Genomic DNA, 15,963 nt, shown 5'->3' on the forward strand with positions numbered 1-15,963 from the left:
AAATCCCACAATGTATCACTGAAAAGGATACAGATGGAGATCTAGTACACAGCGGGTCACTGTGCAAATTACAACACACTTGTATAAACATGCAAAATAAACTGTAGAAACATACAAAAATGATACATCCTATTAATTTAAGAATATTTACCAGTTCAGGAACATGTAGCAAATGCCTTAGAGATGCTGGCAGTGGTTTGGAAAGGGCCAGAATCTGGGGATCTGGGACGGAAGTAAAGTTGCTCAGTCGTGTCAGACTCTTTGCAACCATGGGCTATATAGTCCATGGAATTCTCCAGGCCAGAATACTGGAGTGGGTAGCTTTTCCCTTCTCCAGGGGATCTTCCCAGCCCAGCGATCGAACCCAGGTCTCCCTCATTGCAGACAGATTCTTTACCAGCTGAGCCACCAGGGAAGCCCTCTGGGATGGAGCAGGCAGAAATAAAACTAGTGGGAGCTTTGCATGATGAAGGTATGACAGAGTTTAGGAAGAGGCAGAGAGGGCTGAGACCTGGGTTCGGTGACATTTGTAGGGGCAGGGGCCCAGTTGTCACACTGCAGAAGGCTGAGGGCCAAGTGGGAGGGGAGGAGTGGAGACAGTGCGTACAGATGAGATATATTTGGGTGAGGAAGTCAGACTCTAAACCTGCACTGTCTCACATGGTAGCTGCTAGTCCTGTGTGGCTATTTTTACAGGGAGGGAATGCCTTTTATTTCTTTTTTCCTGCTTAATTGCTCTGGCTAGGGCTTTCAGTGATATATTGAATAAAAGCAGTAAGAGTGGGCCCCCTTGTCTTGCTCCTAATCTTAGAGGAAAAGTTTTCAGTGTTGACTATATTAGCTGTGAGTTTGTCACATATGGCCTTTGTTACATTAAGTGCATTTCCTCTAAGTAGCAGTTTGTTGAGAGTTTTTTTTTTTTCATCATGAAAGGATGTTGAAATTTGTCAGACGTTTTTCCTGCATCTATTGATCTTTTATTCCGGGTTTCAGTGTTTTAATCAAAGTTAGCAAGGTTTGGGGTGGGGGGAGTTTACAAAAACAAGGTCAACATTTTCTGTACACCATCAAGGGCAGGGTTTCAAGGTTCTTGATTTTTCATCATGATTGGAAGATTGTTTTGATATGATTTTTTACATGATTTTTGTCCATCATTTTATTAATGTGGTATATCACATTGATTAATTTGCAGATGTTGAACTTGCTTGCATCCTTAGACTAAATCCCACTTGATCATGGTGTGTGATCCTTTTAATGTATTGTTGAGTTTGATTTGCTAATTTTTTTTGACTGTGCCACAGTGCATGTAGGATCTTAGTTCCCTAGGCAGGGATCAAACCCAAGCCGCCTGCAGTGGAAAGACAGAGTCTTAACCACAAAGTCCCTGATTTGCTAATATTTTGTTTACATTTTACATTTAACTTCATCTGGGATATTGGCCTGTAATTTTCCAAGTAGCTATTAAAACTTAAAGAAACTAAAATAAAATACAATGAAGAATTCTGTTTCTCAGTTACTGGACACTTTTTTTTTGTGGCTGTGCTGGGTCGTCTTTGCTGTGCAAGGGTATTCACTAGTTGCAGAAAGCAGGGGCCACTCTCTGGTTGTGCGAGGGCTTCTGGTTGCAGTTGTGGAGCATGCTCTATGGCATGCGGGCTTCAGTAGTTGCGACACGTAGGCCCAGGGGCTTAGTTGCCCGCAGCATGTGGGATCTTCCCAGACCCAGGGTTGAATCAGCATCCCCTGCCTTGCAAGGCAGATTCTTAACTACTGGACCACCAGGGAAGCCCTCACTAAACACATTTAAAGCACTCAACAGCCACATGTATTAATAACTAGTGGCTACTGTATTGGAAAACATATTCTTATCAGTGAAAGTTCAATTGGCCATCATTGCTCTAAAGTATCTCTAAAAATACATTTCAGAGACTTGGGGAAATGTTGATATTCGCTCTGGTGTTAGAAGATACTGATGAATGATCGAATATTTTGTTAGGTGTGAAAATGTCCTTATATTTTATAGGAGAAGATCTTATTTTTCAGAACTTTGTGTTGCAGTATTTAGAGATGAAAAACAGTGGCAGTAAGATTGAAAAGAGATGGTGTGGGGACTCACGTGGTGGTCCAGTGGCTAGGACTTTACACTCCCAATGCAGGGGGCCCGGGTTCAAACTCTGGTCAGGGAACTAGCTCCGATGTGCCATGACTAAGACCTGATGCAGCCAAATAAATAAATAGTTTTTAAAAAGGAAAAGAAAAGAGCGAGATAGTGTCTTTAAAGTATGTAAGACAAAACCAGACTTACAGCAAATCCTCAATAAATGTTAGTGGTCAGTAATTTAAAAGTTTGGAGGAAGGACAAATTTGGAAAAAATATTTACTACACATTTTATAACCATATGGTAAGCTTCCTTAGTATATAAAGAGCTCCTAGGGGAGTTCCCTGGTGGTCTAGTGGCTAGTGCCGAGTCCTGCTCCCAAGGCCACAGGTACAAGGCCTTGCACCAAGGCCATAGAAACAGAGCCCAGAAGCGAGGTCACCTTTGAAGCTGATTGAGCCCCTTTGCAACCATTGCCAAAAGCCCCCCGATATCACTAACAAGCTGATATCAGTTAGGCAAAGATGCCCACTGCAGCTAACACCCTATAGTACCCTGACAAGTCATCTAATGCCACCCTTCCAGCAGGAATTTTCTTTGCCTTGAGTCTATTAACTCATGAAAGCTGTTAACTCTCCCTGGTCTGTCAGGAGGTCGGCCCCCTGTGCTCGCAGTGCCCACGTTTTCTCTGCTGTTTGTTCTTAATAAAATCTCACTCCCTTCTGACATGCTCTGGGTCTGGAAATTCTTTTCCAACCCGTGCTCGGACTGCCTCGACAGATGGGATTCTAAGCCTTCACTGTTACGGCTCAGGTTCAGTCCCTGAGAAGGGACTCAGATCCTGCAAGCCATGTGGAGCAGCCAAAAAAACGTTTTAAATGAACAGCAACAATAATTTAAAAAAAAAAACCCTCCTAGAAATCAGGAAGGAAAAGATCAACAAAGAATAATGGGCGAGGAAGGTGATCAGAATGGAAAAAGAAACTATAAATAGCTCTTAACTACATGGAACTATGAAAATATGTTCTGCCTCACTTGTGGTAAGGGAAATGCAAATTTTCTCTGTTCTGAGATAACATTCTTCCCTTGTCCTATTGGCAAACATCCAAGGTTTGATGATACTCTCTTGGTAAAGCTGAAGGGAAACGGGGCTCTTACCTGTGGTTGGAGGGAATATGAGTTAACCTAACCCTCAAAGGGGGAAATTTGGTATTATCTGTGAAAATTACAAATGCACATAATCTTCGAGCCAGAAATCTCACTTTGCGGAATTTATCTACAGCTACACTCGCGTGTGTGTGAAATGATGTTTGCGTAAGAGTCTTCACTGCAGTGTTAACCTAAGAACAAATGGATGAAAATATGTTTGTCTCCAGCAGTGAAATTAACTATGGGGCATCTAAGTGGCAGAATACTTTGTGGTTACAAAAAATGACAAGTGCGTAATGACAGCTTTGGAAAGGAGAGAGAGATGGCCAGCATTTGTTGTTAAGTGGGGGGGAGGTGGGGAGGAAGAAGGTGTTGAAGAGTATGTAAAACCTTCAACTGAAATTCTGACACACTCTACCACATGGACGAACCTTGAACTATTATGCTAAATGCAGGAAGCTACACACAAAAGGGCAAATACTGTTTGGTTTTAATTTGTAAAGTACCTAGAGTAAGTAAATTCACAGAGACAAAAAGTAGGACGGTGGTGGCCAGAAACCGGGAGAGGGAGGGGCAGAGAATCGCTGTTTCATTGGGTACAGAGTGTCGGTTGGGGAAAATGAAAAAGTTCTGGAGTTGGATGATGGTGATAGTTACACGACAATGTAAATGTGCTTAATGTCGCTGAACTGTATACTTAAAAATGGCTAAAATGGAAAAAAAAATGGCTAAAATGGTAAATTTTTATATTTTATTTGTATATATGTATATAACCACAATAAAAAAAAAACTTTTTAAAGCTACCTTTAACATAAAAGCAGGTGTGTGGGAGGGACTTCCCTGGTGGTCCAGTGGCTAAGACTGCGTTACCAATGCAGAGGGCCTGGGTTTGATCCCTGGTCAAGGAACTAGATTCCACATGCCTGCTGCAACTAAAGACCCCACTTTGCAACAAAGATCAAAGATTCTGAGTGCCTCTACTGAGACCTGTAGCCAACCAAATAAATAAATAAAAGCAGGCGTGTGTGAGTGGGTGAGGGGATAAGGACTCGAATTTGGATTTCTTTTTATATGTACCCAGAAATTCTGGAAAGATACTCAGGAAATGAAGAGCAGTGAGCTACCTCTGGGGGAAGGGAGGGTAACTAAGACTTGAGAGGAAGATCCTGCAACATAACCTTACACTCTTTGTTGAAGCATGAGAATGTGTTAACTGTTCAAAAATATAATTGGTTTACAAATCTGGAGCATGGTTCTATTTAGGATTGGTAAGATTTTATTTTATTTATTTTTAAAAAGTCTTTATTGAATTTGTAACAATAGTTTTCTTTTTTTTTTTTTAATATTTTGGCCACAAGGCATGTGGGGTCTTAGCTCCCTGTTTTTCAGTGACTCAGTCATGTCCGGCTCTTTGCGACCCCGGGACAGCAGCACGCCAGGCTTCCCTGTCCTTCACAATCTCCCTGATCAGGTATCCATTGCACTGGAAGGCGAAGTCTTATCCACTGGACCGCCAGGGAACTCCCTGCTTTACTTTATTTATTTTTCACTTCATATCCTCATGGCATGTGAGATCTTAGTACTCTGACCAGGGATTGAACCCTTGACCCCTGCATTGGAAGTGTGGAGTCTTAGCCACCAGACCAGTAGGGAAGGCCCCAGGATTGGAAAGATTTGAGTGCATTTTTATGCTGACCATGATAATGATGATGATGATAACAATAATGATATTGGTGTGTGCCTGCTCAGTCTCTCAGCCGTGTCTGACTCTTTTGCGACCCCACGCACCATAGCCCACCAGCCTCCTCTGTCCTTGAGATTTCCCAGGCAAGAATCCTGGAGCAGGCTGCCATTTCCTACTCTAGGGGATCTTCCTGAAGCAGGAATCAAACCCGTATCTCCTGGGTCTCCCACATTTCAGGTAGATTCTTTACTGTTAAGCCACCAGGGAAGCCCATAATGATATTGCTAGCAGATTACCTTTCGCAATTCTATAGTTTCCTAAGGCTGCTGTAACTGTTCATCATAATCGGATGCCTCCAGCAATGCAGATTTATTCCCCCACAGCTCTGGAGGCCAGAAGTCCCAAATCAGCAAGGTTCAGCAGAGCCGTGGCTCCCTCCAAAGCCTCTTTTGTTTGCCGTGCTAGTCCCCGAGTTGTGTCTGACTCTTTCAGGGATTTCGCAAGCAAGAATACTGGAGTGGGTTGCATGTCCTTCTCCAGGGGATCTTCCTGACTCAGGGGTGGAACCTGGGTTTCCTGCAGGTTCTTTACCAATAAGCCACCAGGGAAGCCCAAAGGGCCTAGGGAGGATCTTTCCTTGTCTCTTCAGCTTCTGTGGCTCCTGGTATGACTTGGGCCTCTTTTGACTACATCACTCCAATCTCTGCCTCTAGCTCCACTTGGCCTAATCTCTTCTGTCTGTGTCTTTAACACTTGGCATCAGATTTAGGGCCCACCCAGATAATCCAGGATGATGTCATTTCAAAGTCCTTTTTCCCCTGGGAATTCCCGCAGTGGCTAAGACTCCGAGCTCCCAATGCAGGGAGCATGGGTTCCATCCGTGATCAGGGAACCAGATTCCACAAGCCACAGCTAAGAGTTTGAAAGCTGCAACTGAAGATCCTGAGTGCTGCAAGAAGCTGAAGGTCTTGCGTAATGCAACTGGGCTTCCCAGGTGGAGACAGTGGTAAAGAATCTGCCTGCCAATTCAGGAGACATAAAACTGTGACAAACCTAGACAGCATGTTAAAAAGCAGAGACAACACTTTGCCAACAAAGGTTGGTGTAGTCAAAGCTATGGTTTTTCCAGTAGTCATGTATGGATGTGAGAGTTGGACCATAAAGAAGGCTGAGCGCCGAAGAATTGATGCTTTCAAACTGTGGTGTTGAAGAGGAGATCAAATCAGTCCATCCTAAAGGAAATCAGTCCTGAACATTCATTGGAAGGACTGATGCTGAAACTGAAGCTCCAATACTTTGGCCACCTGATGGAAGGAGCTGACTCACGGGAAAAGACCCTGATGCTTGGAAAGATCGGAGGCAAGAAGAGAAGGGGCAACAAAGGATGTTGGTTGGATGGCATCACCGACTCAATGGACAGGAGTTTGAGCAAATTCTGGGAGATAGTGAAGGACTGGGAAGCCTGGTGTGCTGCAATTCGTGGTGTCACAGTTATACACAACTGACGGATTGAAAAACAACAAAGAGGCGTGGGTTTGATCCCTGGGTCGGGAAGATCCGCTGGAGGAGGGCATGGCAACCCACTCCAGTGTGCTTGCCTGGGGAATTCTACGGACAGAGAAGCCTGGCATGCTACGACTGACTTAGCACACACGCACGTACTGCAACCTGGCACAGTCAAATAAATAACATTTTTAAAAAGACCCCTTTTTTTCCCAAAAAAGATCATGTTCACAGGTCCTGGGGGTTAGGACGTGGATATATCTTTCTGCAGGTCAGCATTCAACCTGCTTCCCTTCCTGGGTGCCATGCCCAGTGATATGCATTTTACATCATTTCACCCAAGTCCTCAAACAGCCCCATAAAGTACATACGCTTATTATCTCCATCTTCCCAATGAGCTCAGAGAGGTGCCAATTGTTCGTGGGAAGTGGGGTTTGAATCCAGCTCTGATGGGCTCAAAACTCTGATTCTGTGTGAGGCACAGAAAGAAGCTTCTGGTCCTGGGACAGTCCATTAAAGGCAAACAGTCAGGCAGCAGATATTTTTCTGGTGGGTTTGTTCATCAGCAATCCCTGGGCCAAGATCAGGGATATGGAGAAAAGGGCAGAAGGGTGTGGCCTTGGAGAGGAGCTGGGAAAAGAAGAGGCAGAGGAAGGGAGAGGATTATTCATCAGGCCTTTGGAAGCAGTACAGTCAGCTCTGACTCCCGCCTTCTGGAGGGTTGCCCTTGGCTTTGGGGGCAACTGAGGCCAGGAGTTTGTCATGAAGAAAGGACAAAGGAATAAAGTTAGAATTCAAAGGGGATGTGTCAAGTAGAAATAACATTTAATTAAGCAGCACTTACTGCGTGCCACAGACTTTTACAAGAATTTGACACACTCATTGAATCCTCCTCGTTTTACCTATGAGGAAACTGAGGCCCAGAGAGGTTAAGAGACTTGTCAAAGGTCACACAGCAGGACCTAGGCAGAGATGGGATTCAAACTCAGCTCTGCCCATCACCAGAGCCCCTAATGGATGATTTTTTTTTTAATTGAGGTGAAATTAGAAATAAATAAATTGAGGTGAAACTGCCATAATATAAAATTAACAGTGTTAAAGGGAACAATTCAGGGGTGTTAGTAGAATCATAATGTTGTGAAACCACCACCTCTGTCTAGTTCCAAAATGGTTTCATCACCCTAAGATATACCTGGTAACAATTATTCTCGATTCCTGCCTCCTCCAAACCCTTAGCAACCAGTCTGCCTTCTGCCTCTGTGGGTATGCCTCTTCTGGACATCTCCTATCCATGGAATTATACATGATGCGACCTCTGGTATCTGGCTTCTTTCACTCAGCATTATGTTCTCAACGTTCATCCACATGGTAGTGTGGGTCGTTGCTTCATTCCTGTTTATGACTCTGTGATATTCCATTGTTTGGGATGGACCATAATTTGTTTACCCATTCATCTCTTGATGGGAATCTGGGTTGTTTTCACTCTTTGGCTATTGTGACTAGTGAGACTCTGAACATGTGTGTACATGTAACACTAAAATGGTCAATGTGGGGACTTCCCTGGTGGTCCAGTGGCTAAGACTCCATGCTCCCACTTCAGGGGGCCCAGGTTCAATCCCTGGTCGGAGAACTAGACACCACGTGTGGCAACTAAAGATCCCAGATGCCACGACAAAGATCAAAGATCTCGAATGTTCCAACTAAGACTCAGTGCAGCCAAATAAATATTTTTGGTGAAAGGTGGTCCATGTTTTTTCATAGGAATTGTACCTCAATGCTTATTTATTTTTGACTGTGCTGGGTCCTCACTGCTGTGTGGGCTTTGTCCAGCTGTGGCGAGCGGGGGCGACTTTCTAGTTTCTGTGTGTGGGCTTCTCTCATTGAGGGCTCCAGGGCGTGTGGGCTGCAGTAGTTACAGCTCCTGGGCTCTGGAGTGCAGGCTCAGTAGTTGTGGCACATGGATTTAGTTGTCCCACGGCATGCTCAATCTTCCAGGACCAGGGATTAAATCTGCGGCCCCCCTGTGCTGGCAGGCAAATTCTTAACCACTAGACCACCTGGGAAGGCCAATATTTCTTTTTTTTAAGTAATGCTATCAGCTGAGAGGGCCCAGAAGCAGCAACATCAACCTCTACCCCCAGTAGCAGCAAGCAGACACAACATCCCGATCTTGACTTCTCAATCTTGCCACCAATTTCCAGTAAAGGAAACCCAAGAATGGAGTTCCCAAATCTTTGGGGAAATGGCTGATTCTAGGACTGGGGCAAGGAAAATGTAAGATGAGCCTGGAACATCGTGTGAGTCCAGAAAGTAAGGAAGTACTCAAAAAGAAATATGGAGTCATGTCAAAAGAACAGTGCTTGAGAGAAAATGCTCAGAGCAGGGGCCAACTGAAAGAGGATGAGATGGTTAGATAGCATCACTGACTCCATGGCCAAAGCTGGAACAATTTGGGTGGTAAAATAAACAATAATAGTATTTAATTTTCACCCAAAGGAAAAAAAAAAAACTCTTCGTGAGTCCATATTGGTATAAATAAATGATGGAGCAAGTAAATAAATGGACATGAATCAGCTCTTCCTTACAGAAGAATTCCAAAGAATAAATAATAACAAATGCAGAAGGAGAGAGGTAAATGGAAATTTACTAATAAACAAATAGCACAGTAATAATTTCTGCACACACAATCCACCAACAAAGGCTAAACTCCGTGGATGGAATGGGAAACAGGATCTTTGCATCACCTCAAAGCGTCTCACTCAAAGTATTTATTGGCTAGTATAGTTTTGACATTGTAGTTGTTCAGTCACTAAGTCATGTCCGACTCCTTGTGACCCCACGGATTGCAGCACGCCAGGCTCTGCTGTCCATCATCTCCCAAAGTTTGCTCGAATTCATGTCCATTGAGTCAGTGATGCTGTCTAACCATCTCATCCTCTGTTTAACATATGTCCACAAATTCTACCATACTCCTCAAGACAGTGGAGCTTAACTCCCCCACTCTGGGTGAAGACTGGGAATGTTCTGTTTCTGGACCTAAGTAATGGATGCAGAAGTGTGTTCTGTTTGTGGAAATCCTTCCAACATCACTGATGGTCTGGGCACTTTTCTGTATGCATGTCACACTTTGATAGAAAGTGCAACTTGCTGGAATGGAGGGGGAAAAAAAAGGGAAAAAAAGAAACAGATTCAGTTATGATTCGGAGATTCAGTTATTTTTTCAGAGATGCTCTGTTGGTGTAAAAACTAATGAAAACCAGGACTTCCCTGTGGTCCAGCAGTTAAAAATCCTCCTGCCAATGTAGGGGACACAGGTTAGGTCCCTCGTCCCGGAAGATTCTACATGCTGAGGGGCAACTAAGCCCATGGGCTACAACTACTGATCCCCTGTTCTGCAACAAGAAAAGCTACCACAAAGAGAAGCCGTGTATCGCAACTAGAGAATAGCCCCCACTTGCTGCAACTAGAGAAAACCCAAGAGCAGCAACGAAGACCCAGTACAGCCAAAAAAAAAAAAACTAATGAAAAGCAGGGAATTCCCTGGCAGGCCAATGGTTAGTACTCTCACGGCCAAGGGTCTGGGAAGATTCCTACAGGGAATCTTCCTGACCCAGGGATCAAACCCAGATCTCTGACATTGAAAGCAGATTCTTTACCGTCTATGCCACCAGGAAAGCCCATATATACATGTATATATAGATATATATATACGTATATATATATATCTATACATATATATGTATAGATATATATATACATTCTTTTTCAGATTCTTTTCCCTTGTAGGTTATTACAAAATATTCAGCATAGTTCCCTATATATAGTAGGTCCTTGTTGGTTATCTGTTTTACGTATAGTAGTGTATATATGTTCCCCTGGAGGAGGGCATGGCAACCCACTCCAGTATTCCTGCCTCAAGAATCCCATGGACAGAGGAGCCTGGCGGGCCACAGAGCATGGGGTCGCAAAGAGTCGGACATGACCAAAGTGACTTAACACTCATGCATTCGGGGTGTGTATATTTACCCCAACCTCCTAATTTATCTCTCCCCTACTCCTTTGATGACCATAAATTTGTCTTCTATATCTGTGTGTCTATTTCCATTTTGTAAATAAGTTCCTTTGTATCTGGAAAGCCCACTGCTAAACATTGCCCCACACATGACGGCTCCTCTCTGAATGGAGTGGGTAGCCATTCCCTTCTCCAGGGTATCTGCCTGACCCATGGTTCAAATCTGGGTCTCCTGAGTTGCAGGCAGATTCTTTACCATCTGAGCCACCAGGGAAGCCTATATATGATATTAGTTAAACATATAAAAATTATCTTTTAAATTAGGGTAACGTACACGTAACATGAAATGTATCATAGTAACCATTTTAAGCGTCCAGTTCAATGAACCAAAGTACATGCACATGGCTGGGTAACCATCACCACCATCCGCCATCAGAACTCTTCATCCTGTGAAACTGAAACTCTGCCCCCAAAATTTTTTAAAAATTCTTTAAAAATGTTCCCTGGAGGGAGAGATAAACTAGGAGGTTGGGGTTGACATAAACACACTGCCCTAAATAAAAGAGAAAACTAAAAAGAACCTGCTGCCTAGCACAGGGAACTCTACTCAATGCTCTGTAGTGACCTATATGAGGAAAGAATCCAAAAAAAGCAGTGGATATATGTGTATGTATAACTGACTCACTTCACTGTACACTGAAACTAACACAATATTGTAAATCAATTATATTCCAATAAAACCGTTAAAAAAAATTTTTTTTTTCCCTTTTGGAGAGCATGGGCTCTGGAGTCAGAGGCTCTTCTTAAACTTCAATCCCCACTTTCACCTACTAACTAACCTTGGACACCTTATGTCACTGTTGTTTCCTTATCTGTAACATGGAGACAATCTCAGTCCCGATCTCATAGTTCAGTGGTTCTCTAAAGTGTGGCTTCTAGAGACTTCCCTGGTGGTCCAGGGGATAAAACTCCACACTCACAAGGCAGGGGTCCCAGGTTCAACCCCTGGTCAGGGAACTAGATCCCATATTCACAACTAAGAGCTCAGAGGCCACAACTATTAGTAAAAAGATTCCGCATGCTGCAGCTAAGACCCAGGGCAGCCAAATAAATAAACTTTTAAAAAAAGTGTGCTTTCTGGACCAGCAGCATCTGCATGGCCCAGAAATGTGTTGCCAGTGCAGATTCTCAATGGGGTTTCCCAAGTGGCTCAGTGGTAAATAACCCACCTGCCAATGCAGGAGATGCGGGACATGTGATTTCGATTCCTTGGTTTAGGAAGATCCCCTGGAGGAGGAGATGGCAACCCACTCTGAAGGAAAGCTACACGGCTCAAAATAGCCTGGAGTTAAAACTTCCCTCCAGGTCCTCCCCACCATTCTATACAGAATAAAGAACTTTCTCCCCCGAAGAAAGGAATGGACATTAAGATTGATTACATTCAGATCCCAGCCGATCCGAGTCTCCGGCCGGTTTCAGGAATTCCTTACCCCAGCTGCTAAAAGCTGACTAATCAAAAATAATCATGAGGAAAAACAGACCCCCTCAAAATGATGCATCTCCGCATATATACGTTTTCTATATATACCTACTCTCTTTTCCACTTAGCCCAGCAGCCCACTAATCTGACTGCTGCCCCTTCTCACCTCGTTAAAGGTGATCTGTTCCTGTAAAGTGCCGGTTTCATGTTTTTATTTTTTCCCTTGAACCTCGCCTTCTCTAACTCCCTTTCCTTACACACTCCAGTATTCTTGCCTGGAGAATCCCATGGACAGAGAAACCTGGCCGGCTACAGTCCATGGGGTCGCAAAAGAGTCAGACACAGCTGAGCACGCACACACACACAGATTCTCAGATGCTCTGCAAATAGTGCCCAGCAATCTGTATTTTAACAAGCCCTCCAGAGTCTGAGGCTTGCTCAGATTTTGAGAAGCATTATCATAGGTTATGGAGAGGATTACATTGATTAAACAATATCTGAACTATTTAGACCGGTGCCTGGCCCCTTAACCCACACAGTGTAAGCGCTCAGTATTGTTATTACAGAAGAGGCCCAGGACCCTAGCAGTAGGGTGGTAATGAGGGGCTGGTTGCGCCCTCTCTCCTGGCCTGGTGGGGGTCTGGGTTCCTGGTGATAGCTTACAGTGAACGGTGTCAGATTCATGATCTCCAAAGAAGATTTAGCTTCGGGACCAGGCACCAGCTTGATCACTCAAGAGCTGTTGCATAGCAGAGTTTTATTAAAGTGATAAAGAGACAGAGAAAGCTTCTGACATACACATCAGAAGGGGGACAGAGAGTGCCCCACTCGCTAGTCTTAGCAAGGGAGCTATAGACTTTTCAATTGGTTATTAACAATAAATCAAAAGAATGTCTCAAGGTTGTAAAGGTCTTACCAGACCCACTCCCACAATATACATTTTATAAGATGATAGGATTAGTCAGAAGGTTCTCAAGAAGAGAAACACATCGTCAAGCAGGATACATTGCTGTTATATAGTCATTGGTACAGAGTTTAAGGAAAAACATATCCTTGAGCAAGATGAGTTGTTTTGTTGTGCAATCATCAGCTCAGGAAATGGCAACCTACTCCAGTATTCTTGCCTGGAGAATCCCAGGGACGGAGGAGCCTGGTGGGCTGCCGTCTATGGGGTCGCACAGAGTTGGACACGACTCAAGCGACTTAGCAGCAGCAGCAGCAGCTCAGGGCTTAAAGAAAAAAAAGTTTGTCTTTTTCTCCTCCTTGAGAACTCCAGACCCCTTTCTCCTCCGTGGGGAGTCCGGACTTCTTATCAACCTACCTAAGAACTGACTCTCTCACTGGTCTCTGCTGAGCGGAGGCCTTCTCACCTCTCTCTGTTGAAGATGACAGCCGGTGATGACAGCTGGACCACGTCACCCTATTCCTTCCAAAGGTTATCACTTGGTCCAGGAAACGGGAAAGGTCAGGGTTTGGTGGGGGGGGGCATGCCTGCCTCCCCTCTGCTGATGGAGATAAACGAGGTCACTCAGCTCCTACAGGACAGGAGGGGGAAGCTAAGATGTATAAATGAGGGGCCAGGAGGCGGTAGAGGCACCAGTCACCAGGAAGCTGCCTTGCTGTGCCCATTCTCGCATCTCAGGCAGCCCCGTCCAGCATGCTCAGACACCTGGTGCTGTTGCTGGCCGTGGGGCTGCTGGCTGGGGAGCTGTTGCCGAGGACCGAGGCCCGGGCAACACCCTACGGAGTGAAACTTTGCGGCCGTGAATTCATCCGGGCAGTCATCTTCACCTGTGGGGGCTCCCGGTGGAGACGTGCCCGTGACGCTGTGGGTAAGGCTGGGCAGGTAGTGTGTGTGGCCGCGGGACTGACGGGACACGAGGTGGGTCCCAGAAACCAGAGACGGAGGTGAGATGAGGGGCTGGGGCAGGAAGGTCCCTCCTGCACCACATGCAGCTGGGGAGATGGGCCAGGCCCTTGAAGCTGTGCCAAGGCTGAGGGAGCCGGTTGGCAGAGCTGCAGAGCTGAGATGGGGGTTGGGGTGGGCGGCAAGCCATCTGAACCAGCTAGAGGTCTGGGACACCTGCTACGTGTGAGCCCTGTGTTACGCAAGGCTGGTGTTTGCCCAACCCTGGTCAGTGCCATTCAGAAGCCGAAACTAAAGTGTTTTCCAAGCCTTCAGGGAAGGGAGTAAGAAGAGTGTGGTGACTACAAGGCTAGATTTATCTCCTAATAGGTGACCCTCCTACCAAGTTGCCTTTCTTCCCTGATCCCCTTGATCTGCAAATAGGAGGCACAGCTCCTGTATCTCGCACATTTGTTAAGTGGCAAAATTGAGTCTAAACTGATTAAGACAGAACTGAGTGCTTACCATATATCAGATGCTATTTTAAGTTTGTTTTTTTTAATGCATATTAGTTAAGTCATCTACTCTGTATAAAACTCTACAAGGTAGAAGCTTTTTTAAATTTTTTGATGTGGACCATTTTTAAAGTCTTTGTTGAATTTGTTACAATACTGCTTCTGTTTCAAGAGGCATGGGGAATCTTAGCTCCCCGACCAGGGATCAAACCTGCATTCCCTGCATTGGAAGGCAAAGTCTTAACCACTGGACCGCCAGGGACGTCCCAGGAGTTATTATTATCCCCACTTTGCAGACAAGGAAGCTAAAGCTCAAGGGTGATAACTGGACTAGGGCTCAGTCAGTTCAGCTCCCAGACATGTGTTTTTCACCATGAGGTCCTCAATAACTAAGTAGGAGGGGAAAAGCTGGGTTTCCCAGGTGGCGCTAGAGGTACCCAAACCTTCCTGACAAGATGTGGGTTCGATCCCTGGGTCGTGAATGTTCTCTGGAGGAGGGCATGGTGACCCACTCCAGTGGGTTGCCTGGGGAATGCCATGGACTGAGGAGCCTGGAGGGCTATGGTTTATAAGGTTGAAAAGAGTCGGACACAACTGAAGTGACTTAGCACACAGGGGAAAAGCTGTGACAGAGGAGGAAAGTCAAGTTCAGTGGGGTTAAACTGCTCATCAAAGAAGGAACCCACATCTGAGCAGAATCAAAGTCTGTACTGACGAGGCTTAGTCACACTCCAGAACAGAGAAGTAGCTGGGCCAGCCCGGAGCTGGGACTCTGGGTGTGACACAATCCCGAGCACTAACTCTTCTCATCTTTTGCAGAAGATGCCTTTCCAGAGGTGGACACCGACTCGGAGAGTGAGCTGGATGAGGCAGTGGCCTCCAGCGAGTGGCTGGCCCTGACCAAGTCCCCTCAGGCCTTCTTCGGGGCCGGACAGGGCTGGCAGGGAACCCCAGGGTCTCTGCGGAGCAGACGCGACGTCCTAGCTGGCCTGTCCAGCAACTGCTGCAAGCGGGGGTGCAGCAAGAGTGAAATCGGCAGACTCTGCTAGAAGCGGAACTGGGCAGCAGGGGAGCACCGGGGTGAATGCCCCAGCCCTGCCATCCACCTGGCTGGTGTCTGGCTGGGCACTTGTTTCTGGTCCCTCACGCATTCATTCATCAGCAAGTCACGGAGGTCCGGCACTGTGGGCTCAAAGTCCCCCCCACCCAACCCCGATCTTTGAGCAGTCCATCCCACCCATGAGCAAGCTATGCCCCAACCTGGCCAAATGGGGACCCTGACGTCTGAGCAGCCCATATGATGCCTTTCTTGGCCTATTCTGTCTCCTACTGTCCCTACTTACCCAAACTGGCCACACCCAGACCCTTGCCCAAGCTGTGACTCTCTTTTGTCCCATCTGTGGCCATTCGCCAGCCCAAATTACACCCCCACTCAATTCCAGCCTTCCTGCCTGCCAGCCCCTCTGCCTGCCAGCCCTTCTCCCTCCAACCCCGCCCGCTGGGGGTGGGGGGCGGTTCTAAAGCTGTAGACCCCAGGGTTGGTGGAGGGACTCCTGGGTTTTCTTCATATCCTGGGGTGGGAAGCTCAGTGTGTGTGTGTGGTGGGAACGGATCGGAACCTTCTCCAGCCCCTCAAAATAAAAAGTTGCAAAAGACTTGGCAGTGTGTGATGTTT

At 45.8% G+C, this 15,963-nt stretch overlaps 1 protein-coding gene across 1 annotated transcript; it reads left to right on the forward strand.

The window, feature by feature from the left end:
* Positions 1–13,542: 13,542 nt before the first annotated feature.
* On the forward strand, positions 13,543–15,901 carry RLN3 (relaxin 3). The gene is made up of 2 exons (XM_043466912.1): positions 13,543–13,759; positions 15,108–15,901. Exons 1-2 carry the CDS (start codon positions 13,585–13,587, stop codon positions 15,335–15,337), a joined length of 405 nt encoding a protein of 134 aa, XP_043322847.1. The 5' UTR covers positions 13,543–13,584; the 3' UTR covers positions 15,338–15,901.
* The last annotated feature ends 62 nt before the right edge of the window (positions 15,902–15,963 follow it).

Source organism: Cervus canadensis, chromosome 4 (genome assembly GCF_019320065.1).
Source record: "Cervus canadensis isolate Bull #8, Minnesota chromosome 4, ASM1932006v1, whole genome shotgun sequence".
NCBI lineage: Eukaryota > Metazoa > Chordata > Mammalia > Artiodactyla > Cervidae > Cervus > Cervus canadensis.

Excerpts from the sequence above, each read along its gene's own strand:
- RLN3 (XM_043466912.1), top strand. The coding sequence starts at position 13,585 with ATGCTCAGACACCTGGTGCTGTTGCTGGCCGTGGGGCTGCTGGCTGGG. Across the intron at positions 13,760-15,107 it reads ACGTGCCCGTGACGCTGTGG|AAGATGCCTTTCCAGAGGTG; the intron begins GTAAGGCTGGGC and ends CATCTTTTGCAG.